General features: G+C 41.8%; 1 protein-coding gene across 4 annotated transcripts; it reads right to left on the bottom strand.

Annotated features, from left to right (window-relative positions):
- Nucleotides 1-991: 991 nt before the first annotated feature.
- Nucleotides 992-11,214, bottom strand: si:dkeyp-110g5.4 (uncharacterized protein LOC561637 homolog). Of its 4 annotated transcripts, none has more exons than XM_046336881.1 (4): nucleotides 11,157-11,214; nucleotides 3,273-3,889; nucleotides 2,861-3,043; nucleotides 992-2,445 (listed from the first exon to the last, which is right to left on the bottom strand). In XM_046336881.1, exons 1-4 carry the CDS (start codon nucleotides 11,194-11,196, stop codon nucleotides 1,822-1,824), a joined length of 1,464 nt encoding a protein of 487 aa, XP_046192837.1. In that variant the 5' UTR covers nucleotides 11,197-11,214; the 3' UTR covers nucleotides 992-1,821. The 4 variants fall into 4 exon arrangements, with proteins under 4 accessions (XP_046192837.1, XP_046192847.1, XP_046192842.1 ...); XM_046336891.1 differs by lacking the exon at nucleotides 11,157-11,214 and adding an exon at nucleotides 5,435-5,575; XM_046336886.1 differs by lacking the exon at nucleotides 11,157-11,214 and adding an exon at nucleotides 5,435-5,575 and having other exon boundaries at nucleotides 3,273-3,896.
- Between the last annotated feature and the right edge of the window lie 663 nt (nucleotides 11,215-11,877).

Consider the following 11,877-nt stretch of genomic DNA (forward strand, 5'->3'; position numbering starts at 1 on the left):
TATTAAGACCCTTTGCTATGGGATTTTAAATTGTGCTCATTGATCATCCTTGAGATGTTTCTACAACTTGATTGAAGTTGGATTTGCAAAGGTACACATCTGTCTATATAAAAAGGTCCCACCGTTGACAGTGCATTTCAGAGCAAAAACCAAGCCATGAAGTCAAAGGAATTGTCCGTAGAGCTCCGAGATAGGATTATGTCAAGGCACAGATCTGGGGAAGGCTATCAAAAAATGTCTGCAACATTGAAAGGGACCTCCATCATTCTTAAATGGAAGAAGTTTGGAACCACCAAGACTCTTCGTAGAGTTGGTTGCCCGGCCAAACTGTGCAATCGGGGGAGAAGGGCCTTGCTCAGGTTGGTGACCAAGAACCCAATGGTCACTGACAGAGCTCCAGAGTTACTCTGTGGAGATGGGAAGAGCCTTCCATAAGGACAACCATCTATGCAGCACTCCACCAATCAGGCCTTTATGGTAGTGGCCAGACGGAAGCCACTCCTCAGTAAAAAAGCACATGACAGCCCACTTGGAGTTTGCCAAAAAAAGCACCTGAAGACTCAAACCATGAGAAACAAGATTCTCTGGTCTGATGAAACCAAGCTTGAACTATTTAGTCTGAATGCCAAGCGTCACGTCTGGAGGAAACCTGGCACCATCCCTACTGTGCAGAATGGTGGTGGCAGCATCATGCTGTGGGGATGTTTCTCAGTGGCAGGAACTGGGAGACGTGAAAGTGAAAGATGAATAGAGCAAAGTACAGAAAGATCCTTGATGAAAACCTGCTAAAGAGCGCTCAGGACCTCACACTGTGGCAAAGGTTCCCCTTCCAACAGCACAACAACCCTAAGCACACAGCCAAGACAACGCAGTATGTCTTTCATTGATCCCTATTCTGATCTCGTTCTCTCAATATATTCTAATGAGTATGTCAAGAACATTTTAATTAAAGGTGCAATATTCAGAAAACGCTCTGCCATTTTATGGTTGCTAAAATTTAAAGTTTGCTTTATTTCAGATTGTGACAAAACAAGCAATGTTTGGTGTAGAAAACCATTGTACCATCTAAACCAGCTGTCAGCGGTTTGAATCTGGTGTACAAAACCGAAAGACGCAAATTCTAAACATACGAACGGGAAGCATAGAAATGGTGCACAGAACTGCTTCTTAGACTTACTTTCAATGAGAATGACAGATCTATAAAACAAATTTCTATGAGAATTTGGTCTGGTCGCCACAAAATGTACATATTTTATGTACATATACATAAAGGTACATCGTATTTAAATGAATCCTCAACAAGAAAATCTGTTGCCCAGCAAGTGGGAGGGGTTTCAGTATTTTAATTATATAAATTTAGTGAGTGCAAGGGAGCCACATCTGTAAAGCCCATCAATTCTGAATACCAACAACTGAGAACTGCGTAAATCAAAAAGTGTAAAAAAAAAGTCTGAATCCGGCCCTAAAAGAATAACTGCAACTCTAATAACTAATCTTCAAATTCGATAGCTGGGCAAGTTTGATCAAACAAACGCTGCTTTCACATCAGATATAATCAAACGAAAAGTAAAAAGTCCTTTTGAATTTTCTAATAAAATTATATAATTTAGATTAGAGTTATTTCTAACGTAAAATATTTTTGCCCATCAAAGATGATGGATCACAGGTCTTGGAGGATAAGGAGTGGAGAAGTTTATGGGTTCCAATTTTTTTTTTTTTATAATAGTTATAGAATGTATGTCCACAGTGTGTGGAATAATCGTTCATGGCATTCAACATCTGAGGGCCCTTAGAAATAATTGTTTCCCACTTTGAAGACAGTCAACTTGGAGAGCGCAGGTTGTTGAGGGCAGCCTCGCTCTCTCTCAGTTTGGCCCTGATACGGTTGATCCTCTCCTCACGGGCCGAATGCTCAAAGTCAAAACCATGGTGCTGTTTGGGGGTGGGGGCTAGAGCGGGTATGATTGGGCACTCCGCTGTCCAACTCTGAACACTGTCCCCCGTGAAGTCAACTTGCATAACCGTATCACTGCTTTGGTCTGCATTCAGGGCCTCTGGTGGAGGTAAGCTGTCACTCAAAGCAACAGCCGTAACAGAGAGATCTTCCACCTCAGACTCATCCCCATTGGTGGCTTGGCCCTTTGCCCCACTCATACCTTTGTCCTCAACTCGTTGTTGTTTGACACTACCCAAATTGTGACATCCCTCTTCCTCAGGCTCCTCCTCAGCATCATCATCTGTCTCACTGGTAATCCCACCTCTGCCCTGAAAGCCTTCGCTTGAGTAAGGGTGCCGATTTGCTGTCTTTGATAATGATTCTTGGGTCTCCTCATTCAAAGGCTTGTTTTCCTCTTGAGTCACCAACTCCATCTCCTGTTCAGGACATCTGCCAGGTGTCTCCTTTAACAACCTGTTGGCGTTCAATAACTTCCGTATGACTTGATCCTATGGTGGAAAAGAAAAAAGAAAATAGGTAGAGACAGGAATTAACATTTTGACAGTTTTCTTATTCTCTATGAGAGGAGATGTACAATTATACAATTTTCACATGTGTTAAAGGACAGCTCCCTGTAAACTTTACCAACAGGCTAAAAAAGCAACAACAAATTTAAAGTCTGATAAGTGACCGACTACCTTTTGGGGTTTATCAGCAGCATATATTCATCTCAACCTAGCCTTTATTAACTACAGCACAAATACCACAAGGTGGAAATAGGCTGTCCATTTTCTAATTATTTATTTGCCAAGTTATAAGACATTAATTGATCAGCAAAATAAATTATGACGTTCCAAGGAGATTCATATCACATACACATCTGCTACTGACATGCTATGGCACAGCTGAGACAATAGTACCCACTTGCTCTGTGTTATGATCCTCTTCCGCTGAGTGACCCTGTTCGGCAGTCTGCTGTGGCTCAATGTCCCCCTGGGGGATTCTGGACAACTTCACCTGGACTTGGTGGGTCAGGCCGAACCTCTGCAGCAATGCCCACTTCCCCTGGGGCTTTTTAGGAGACGGCTTTGGAGATGCGGGGCAGGACTGAGGTGGTAAGCCAAGGGGGTGGGGAAGAGATCAAAATACAGGAATTCAGCTTTATGCAAAAATATACACCTCACAAGGACGTCTAGTTTCAAGCAAGTAGATCATGTTGATATCACAAACCGTTTCAAGTCTCATATTAACATACATAAGCAGACATTTCTCAAGAGCATGGGGTACAGTCAGGAGGGAGCAACAGTAAGGATAGCAGGAGATGGCAGGGTCTTACCTTCTTCTGGCTCTTCCTGGCAGGTGAGAGGAAGATCAGTTTTCGCTGTGTGGTCTGAGGGGCTTCGGAAGACAAGTTATTCAGGTCAGGGCTGTGCTGTCTCTTTCCTCTGATAGTCTTTGCTTTCTTGATTGACAGGAAGATCCTCCCCTTGTGGATGATGATGGCATCCTGGTGGGGGAGAGGGGGCAGGCCATGAGGGAGGGGGTCAATCTGGGCGTCAGTACCCTGCTGGAAGTTCTGTCTGGAGGGCAAGAACTCCCTGAGGACATTGAAGGCCGTGCCGCTGGAGGAGACGAATGGGATCAAGAAGGGACCCTGGGCTGCCTTGGGTTCCTTGGTCACCATTGAGGTCAGGTTAATCTTGGCTGTATCCACTGTGGGGCTGGCCGGTGAACAGCCTCTCTCTCGGATGACCACTGGCGAGATCCACGTGGCCAAAGGCGAGGAAATTCTCTTTGCACTGCCACCCTGAGAGTGGGGCACTCCCATCCTTCTCAAGATGGAGGTTGGCAGAGTCAGAATAGAGGTGATTTTCACCTCTGCCTCTTTGGGGATGTAGATCTCAAAGTTCTCCAGGATGTCTATGCCCCGCATCTTTCCACGTCTACAGCTGGCTGAAAGCTATAGCAAAGATGGTTTACACTTATGCCGCATATAGTCGAATATTGCATACAGTTACTGGCAGTGCTCAACTTGGACTGAAATAGGTGCAAATATTCTAACCTGTAGTAGCCATGTGAAAATGTAATGAAGGGATTTGCTCCACTGTTTATGTTTTATGATCCGCTATTTGATGGTATGCATATTCCTGGCTAGTTCCTGAGATTGACTTTAAAATTAAAGGTGCAACATACAGAAACCGCTCCTCCATTTCATGGTTGCTAAAACTCTAAGTCTGCCTAATTTCAGTATATGTGACAAAACAAGTAATCATTGTACAATTAAACCACTGTGAAATATATTCTCATTAACAACAAATATTGTCTTTTCAGCTGTTTGAAATTGGTGTACAAAATCAAATGTAAAAGACAAACTACAGTTTCGGGAAGTGTAAGGACCTTTTCATATCAGCAATACATATATTTTATAACAAAAGTTTAAATTGATACAAGCCTTGATAGGGTTAGTGTTCCTACATGGCCATATCTCCATGTTCCAGAACTTGTTTACGGAAGACAAGGGGTCCACCTGTGCTAATTAGCTACCTAGGATGCTCCAAACACCTGAATGTAAGTGTAACTCGGGAAGTGTAGAGAAAGTGTAGTTTAGTCAGATGGAGGCACCTACAAATCAAATGTAATTTGTCAGATGCGCCAAATACAACAGGTGTAGACCTTACAGTGAAATGCTTACTTACAAGCCCTTAACGCTGTTAAGAAAAATACCTAAAGAAAAATACAACAGAGCAGCAGTAAAATAACAATAGCGAGGCTATATACATGGGGCACCAGTTAGATTGATGAAGCTGTACCTCGACTGTAAAACTACTGAGTAAGTGTAACTTTTTTATTTGAAGGATTCTTTCTCGCTGATAAAAGGGCCATATGTTTCGAAATACGAATCACAGCGATGATGGACTTTTTATAAAACACTGACCTTAGCAGTTTTGCACAGATCCACATACTGTGTGCCTCCAGCTGACGAACTACACTCACCAGTTATGCTTATACACAGGGGTTCGGAGCACGTCAGATAACTAATTAGCACAGGTTGGCTGTCTATTTTTTTCTGTAAACAAGCGATATAACATGGAGATATGGCCTTGTGTGAACACTAACCATATAAAAATGTGTAGTAAATGTCACCTTTTGTTTTTTGAAAATGATTTCTCGCTGAAATGTATGTTACCAAAAACGTACAATAAGCGATGCGTGTTAATGTTTAGAGAAAGCGTGTCAATAAATATATGCCGCGTTCACACTAATTAGCAAGTTGGAAATGTCCGAGTTTTATAGTTCCGACTAGCTTGTGAACGTGGCATAAATGTACACAAATAAAAACGACTTGATTGTTGATGCACTACAGCCAGCCCAGCTGTAGCTAGTTGACTCATTACGTAGATAACTGTTAGCTATGCAAACTATTTATAATGCGACGCACCTGCTAACTACAGTCGTTAGCTAGGTGACAATAAAATAGCCAGTTATTTTGCATATTACCTGAGCTTACAGCGTGGACCCGATAAAAAAAACAAAGCAAATGGTTAGCTAAACAGAAGCGTGACTAAACTTGAAAAAACTAACAAGAAGTACCGAAAATGTTTCCAACAGCTAACGTTGTCACACAGGCAAGGGTAAAGATGTACTTCCGGGTCAGAGATTTTTGTACTCCTTCAGAGTCCCGTCCGGTGTACTTTGTAAATTAACATTTACGGCGAAAATTATGGAAAATGTGCACAGTGAATGATATATTGTGTATATCGAACTGTATAAATCAAATTGTTACAAACAAACCTGTGTGAAACTAGCGTCAGTGAAGAATCACTTCCGGGTCACGTTTTTAAAGGTTTTAAAAAAATAGTCACACATTGTATGGCAAGCTGTAAGCCTAAAGTATATTAATTATCAGTGGTCTGTATTCATTGATGCCAAGGAAAGAATACAGGCTTCCCCAAAAAATTTTGCTTTAGTCTCTCTGTGTTTCAGAATGTTTCTTCAATTTGCAAGAGGCTGAATGTATCTCACTGGAGAAAGCATCCAAACGATCGAAACAGCACCCCTCTGTCTCAGTATGTGTGGTGTATCTATCTGATGCTGTCTGGTCAAAAAGAGTATGCCATTGTTGCTGTCCATAGCATTAAATACAAGGGAAGCAAGCAGAGAAGGTGAAATTGTGGCCCGCAATTCCTGCATGTGGGCGGAAGCCACTCCTCAGTAAAAGGCACATGACAGCTTGCTTGAAGTTTGCCAAAAGGCACCTAAAGACTCTCAGACCATGTGTAACAAGATTCTCTGGTCTGATGAAAATTGAACTCTTTGGCCTGAATGCCAAGCGTCACATCTGAAGGAACCCTGGCACCATCCCTACGGTGAAGCATGGTGGTTGCAGCATCATGCTGTGGGGATGTTTTTCAGCGGCAGGGACTGGGAGATTAGTCAGGGTCGAGGGAAAGATGAACGGAGCGAACTACAGAGAGATCCTTGATGAAAACCTGCTGAAGAGCGCTCAGGACCTCAGACTGGTGCACACAGTCAAGACAATGCAGGAGTGGCTTCGGGACAAGTCTCTGAATGTCCTTGAGTGGCCCACCAGAGCCCCGACTTGAACCCGATCGAACATCTCTTGAGAGGCCTGAAAATAGCCGTGCAGCAACGCTCCCCATCCAACCTGCCAGAGCTTGAGAGGATCTGCAGAGAAGAATGGGAGAAACTCCCCAAATACAGGTGTGCCAAGCTTGTAGCATCATACACAAGAAGACTCAAAGCTGTAATCACTGCCAAAGGTGCTTCAAAGTACTGAGTAAAGGGTCTGAATACTTATGTAAATGTAATATTTCAGTTTTTTATTTTTAATAAAAGTGCTCAGCATATGTGGGAACTCCTTCAAGACTGTTGGAAAAGCATGACTCATGAAGCTGGTTGAGACAATGCCAAGTGTGTGCAAAGCTGGCATCAAGGCATAGGGTGGCTACTTTGAAGAATCTCAAACATAAAATATATTTTGATTTGTCTAACACTTTTTTGGTTACTACATGATTCCATATGTGTTATGTCATCGTTTTGATGTGCAATGTAGAAAATAAAGACTAAAACTTGTTACCAGTAGTGTAGCTATAAAATCTGGCTGTAGTTTTGACACAGCGAGATCAACAATCGGGGAAATAGCATACATAATAAGATCATCCAAATATAGATGAAGTTCACCAATTTTTACTGATTGACCAATGGTGGTTATATAAATAGTGACGAGAACAGGTCCCAAAATCGACCCCTTTGGTACACCTTTATGCACTTCAAGAAATTCAGATTTAACCCCATCCATCACGATAGCCTGAGTTCTGTTACTAAAATAATAATGAAACCAAGAACAGGCTCAGAGCTCAGGCCTATCGAGGACAACTTATTCAATAAAATAGCATGATCAACAGTATCAAAAGCTTTTGACATGTACACAAACAAAGCAGCACATTTTATTTTAGTGTCTAAAGCATTGACAAGATCATAAACAACCAAAGTGGTTGTTGTAATAGTACTATGCCCAGGCTTAAACCCGGATTGATTTATATTCAAAATACATTTCTCAGATTAAAAAAGAACAAAGCTGTACATTTACCAATGATTCAAGAATCTTAGCTAGACAAGGAAGTCTTGAAATGGGGTGATCATGTTTAATTAAGATCACTACTATCCCCACCTTTATGGAGTGGCAGCACAAAAGCCTATTTCCCTAATGTTGGAATATTTCCTGATAACAATGTTAAATAAAACATGTGAATTATTGAGCCAACTATGATGGGCACTGCACACTTAAGCAGACCAGGGTGCAATTGGTCAGCCCCTGTGGATTTCTTGTTGTCTATTGTTGCCTAAAAGAAAAGCTTAAAACTCACTGATCAGTGACATTTAAGATGAGGGAGGCCAATTTTTTTATGAACATGGCCTTACTTCTATTTTAGCATATTGGATGACTGTCTTTCATATTCCATTCACCCAGCTCAATGTAACTGCGATAGGTTTTGGCTACTACTTGATACTCAAATTTTCCCGATACCTATCATGAGGTTGCTACAACCTAGCCTATAAATTAAAGTTTACAATGTAGGTGCACAGGTCGAGGTAAAAATGACAGTAATCAAGTTGACAGTGACACATTCAATACTGCCTTGCATACTCTTGCCTGCTTCTAGCTGATCTAGCGTGTAATCATTAGTCAACCAGTTAAAAACAAGACTTTTGATCCCCCCGGGTGGCGCAGTGGTCTAGGGCACTGCATCGCAGCGCTAGCTGTGCCACCAGAGACTCTGGGTTTGCGCCCAGGCTCTGTCGCAGCCGGCCGCGACCTGTCCGTGGGGCGACGCACAATTGGCCTGGAGAATAAACCCTCCTCCTCACAGCTGCCCATGTCCCTTAAAGATGATGATGTAGTTGTTACTGACACAAAGCACATGGCTGAGCTTTTTAATCACCACGAAAATTAAGTCAGGATTCCTATTTGACTCAGCCATGCCTCCTTGCCCATCCAATATGTCCTCATCTCCCACCCCTTCTAATGCAACTAGCCCTGATGCTCCTCCATATTTTTCCCCTTTTCCGCTACGAAGTTTCTCCCTGCAGGCGGTCACTGAGTCCGAGGTGCTAAAACATTTCGGTCAGATGGTTTAGACCCTTTCTTCTTTAAGATTGCTGCCCCTATAATCACCAAGCGTATCTCTGACCATTTTAACCCGTCTCTCTTCTCTGGGGAAGGCTCCCACTTCTTGGTAGGCAGCCATGGTTCATTCCTTTATTTAAAGGGGGAGATCAAGCTGATCCTAACTGTTATAGGCCTATTTCTATTTTGCCCTATTTATCAAGTGTTGGAAAAACTTGTCAATAATCAACTGACTGGCTTTCTTGATGTCTATAGAATTCTCTCTGGTATGGAATCTGGTTTCCGCTCAGGTTATGGATGTGTCACTGGAACCTTAAAGGTCCTCAATGATGTCACCGTTGCTCTTGATCCTAAGCAATGTGTGCTGCTATTTTTATTGACTTGGCCAAAGCTTTTGACATGGTAGACCATTCCCTTCTTGTGGGCCGGCTAAGGAGTATTTGTGTCTCTGAGGGGCCTTTGGCCTGGTTTGCTAACTACCTCTCTCAAAAAGTGCAGTGTATAAAGTCAGAACATCTGCTGTCTCAGCCACTGCATGTCAACGAGTGTGTACCCCAAGGCTCGATCCTAGGCCCCACGCTCTACTCAATTTACATCAAAAACATAGCTCAGGCAGTAGGAAGCTCTCTCATACTTTTATATGCAGATGATACAGTCTTCTACTCAGCTGGCCTCACACCTGGATGTTGTGTTAAACGCTCTACAACAAAGCTTTCTTAGTGTCCAACAAGCTTTCTCTGCCCTTAACCTTGTTCTGAACACCTCCAAAACAAAGGTCATCTGGTTTGGTAAGAAGAATGCCCCTCTCCCAACAGGTGTGATTACTACCTCTGAGGGTTTACAGCTTGAGGTAGTCACCTCATACAAGTACTTGGGAGTACGGCTAGACGGTAAACTGTCCTTCTCTCAGCACATATCACAGCTGCAGGCTAAAGTTAAATCTAGACTTGGTTTCCTCTATTGTAATCACTCCTCTTTCACCCCAGCTGCCAAACTTACCCTAATACAGATGACCACCCTACCCATGGTAGATTATGGAGATGTAATTTATAGATTGGCTGGTAAGGGTGCTTTCGAACGGCTAGATGTTCTTTACCATTCGGTCATCAGATTTGCGACCAATGCTCCTAATAGGACACATCACTGCACTCTATACTCCTTTGTAAACTGGTCACCTCTGTATACCCGTCGCAAGACCCACTGGTTGACGCTTATTTATAAAACTCTCTTAAGGCCTCACTCCCCCCATCTGAGATATCTACTGCAGCCCTCATCCTCCACATACAACACGTGTTCTGCCAGTCACATTCTGTTAAAGGTCCCCAAAGCACACCCATCCCTGGGTTGCTCTTCTTTTCAGTTCGCTGCAGCTAGCGACTGGGACGAGCTGCAATAAACACTCGAACAGGACAGTTTTATCGCAATCTCTTCATTCATAGACTCAATCATGAACACTCTTACTGACAGTTGTGGCTGCTTTACATGATGTATTGTTGTCTCTACCTCCTTGCCCTTTGTGCTGTTGTCTGTGCCCAATAATGTTTGTACCCTGTTTTGTGCTGATGCCATGTTGTGTTGATACCATGTAGTTGTCATGTTGTGTTGCTACCATGCTGTGTTGTCATGTGTTGCTGCCATGCTATGTTGTTTTCTTAGGTCTCTCTTTATGTAGTGTTGTCTCTCTTCTCGTGATGTATATTTTGTCCTATATCTTTTGCCTTTTGGTAGGCCGTCATTGTAAATAAGAATGTGTTCTTAACTGACTTGGCTAGTTAAATAAAGGTTAAATAAAAAATGAACTTTCATAGCAGTAACATACAAACAGCATGATCATTTTACTTGTTGTAGAATTCCTTCTCGCACCTATGCGCTCTTCTCATCTCACCTTTTCCCTTCACGTGTGGACTTCAGTCCACAACACGAGCTATTTGTGACCAGGTGAAAAAACACAACATGGTTTATCATTGTAACCATATTAGCTAACGTCATAGCTAGTCAACATAGCTACTAGAACCAACACGTTAGTAAACCTGCTACAATCATACAGTAGAGTGTACAGTCAGCAAGCAGTTTAGCAGTTATACTGGCAGGCCCTGATAGCAATAAATTAAGCTTACCATGACTTGGAAGAGTTCCAATGTTGGAAAGCCAGCTAGCTAACATAGCATCCCTCTGTTTGAGCTGAGTGTTTGTTTAGGCTAAACTAGCTAGCTGTATGTGCAAGTATAGAAAATAAATCTCTCTCTGGCTTCACCTTGATTTTTAAAGAACTTAATTTGTTCAAAACCATTAAACTATTGTCTTTCTCTCTCTTTGAGTCAACTACTCACAACATCTTATGCACTGCAGTGCTAGCTAGCTGTAGCTTATACTTTCAATACAATATAAATTATCCGAAGCAGTGTGTTTTAATCAACTATTTGGTGACGTGAATATACTTAATATAGTTTAATCTAAAAATGACAACTTTTTTAATGTTTCACAATTTTTTTATTCTGAAATTTACTGAGGATAATTCTCCCTTTCCTCTTCTGAGGAGCCTCCACTGCTACAGATATATGGTATTCTCACCTTGACTTAATTCCCGAATAATTCCACCACATTTACGCATCAGGAAACCATGAATAAGGTCTTGTGCACCTATCGGTTCCGAGTGGAAAAAGCACCTACTTAATTTTTTTCCGGTAGAAATAACACCATTCTCAATGCACTGTAATTTACAACTTGATAAGAGCTATTGATAAGAGCTAGGTAAATGAGTAATCCGTTTGGATAAGGAAATTGTAAATATAAATGACTCTTGTTCTAGATATACTGTATTTTACCTCATAATCGCAGAAGACAAATGTGAAACCAGTCATTTGGCAGCAAAATGAAGCATATCAACATATCAACTTTCCCACAGTAAAGTTTAAGAAATAATGTGCCATTATGCAGAATTTAAATTGTACAGCCTTTTAACATGCAGGGATGGGCCCTCTCGAATGACTTAATTATAGGCTACCCCGGCATTCTCTGTTTCCTATTTCTATCATGTTAAATATTAGCCACTATCAGTATCGACCTTCAGTAGGCCTAATGACCACACATATCCAACTGCCAATTTAGTGTTAATTCCCTTTGGTTGGTATAGCCTAAATTATCATTCCATTAAATTACATTGTTTAATTTACATTAATTTGCTTCCTCTGTAAATGCTGTCACAGCAATGTGGTTGATGCTGAGGATCATTAGTAACAGCTGATAATATAAGTCGCTCTGGATAAGAGCGTCTGCTAAATGACTTAAATGT

Source organism: Oncorhynchus gorbuscha, linkage group LG03, assembly GCF_021184085.1.
Source record: "Oncorhynchus gorbuscha isolate QuinsamMale2020 ecotype Even-year linkage group LG03, OgorEven_v1.0, whole genome shotgun sequence".
Classification (NCBI taxonomy): Eukaryota; Metazoa; Chordata; class Actinopteri; order Salmoniformes; family Salmonidae; genus Oncorhynchus; species Oncorhynchus gorbuscha.

Excerpts from the sequence above, each read along its gene's own strand:
- si:dkeyp-110g5.4 (XM_046336881.1), bottom strand. The coding sequence starts at position 11,196 with ATGCGTAAATGTGGTGGAATTATTCGGGAATTAAGTCAAG. Across the intron at positions 3,044-3,272 it reads CCAGGAAGAGCCAGAAGAAG|TCCTGCCCCGCATCTCCAAA; the intron begins GTAAGACCCTGC and ends TTACCACCTCAG. Across the intron at positions 2,446-2,860 it reads AGGATCATAACACAGAGCAA|GATCAAGTCATACGGAAGTT; the intron begins GTGGGTACTATT and ends TTTCCACCATAG.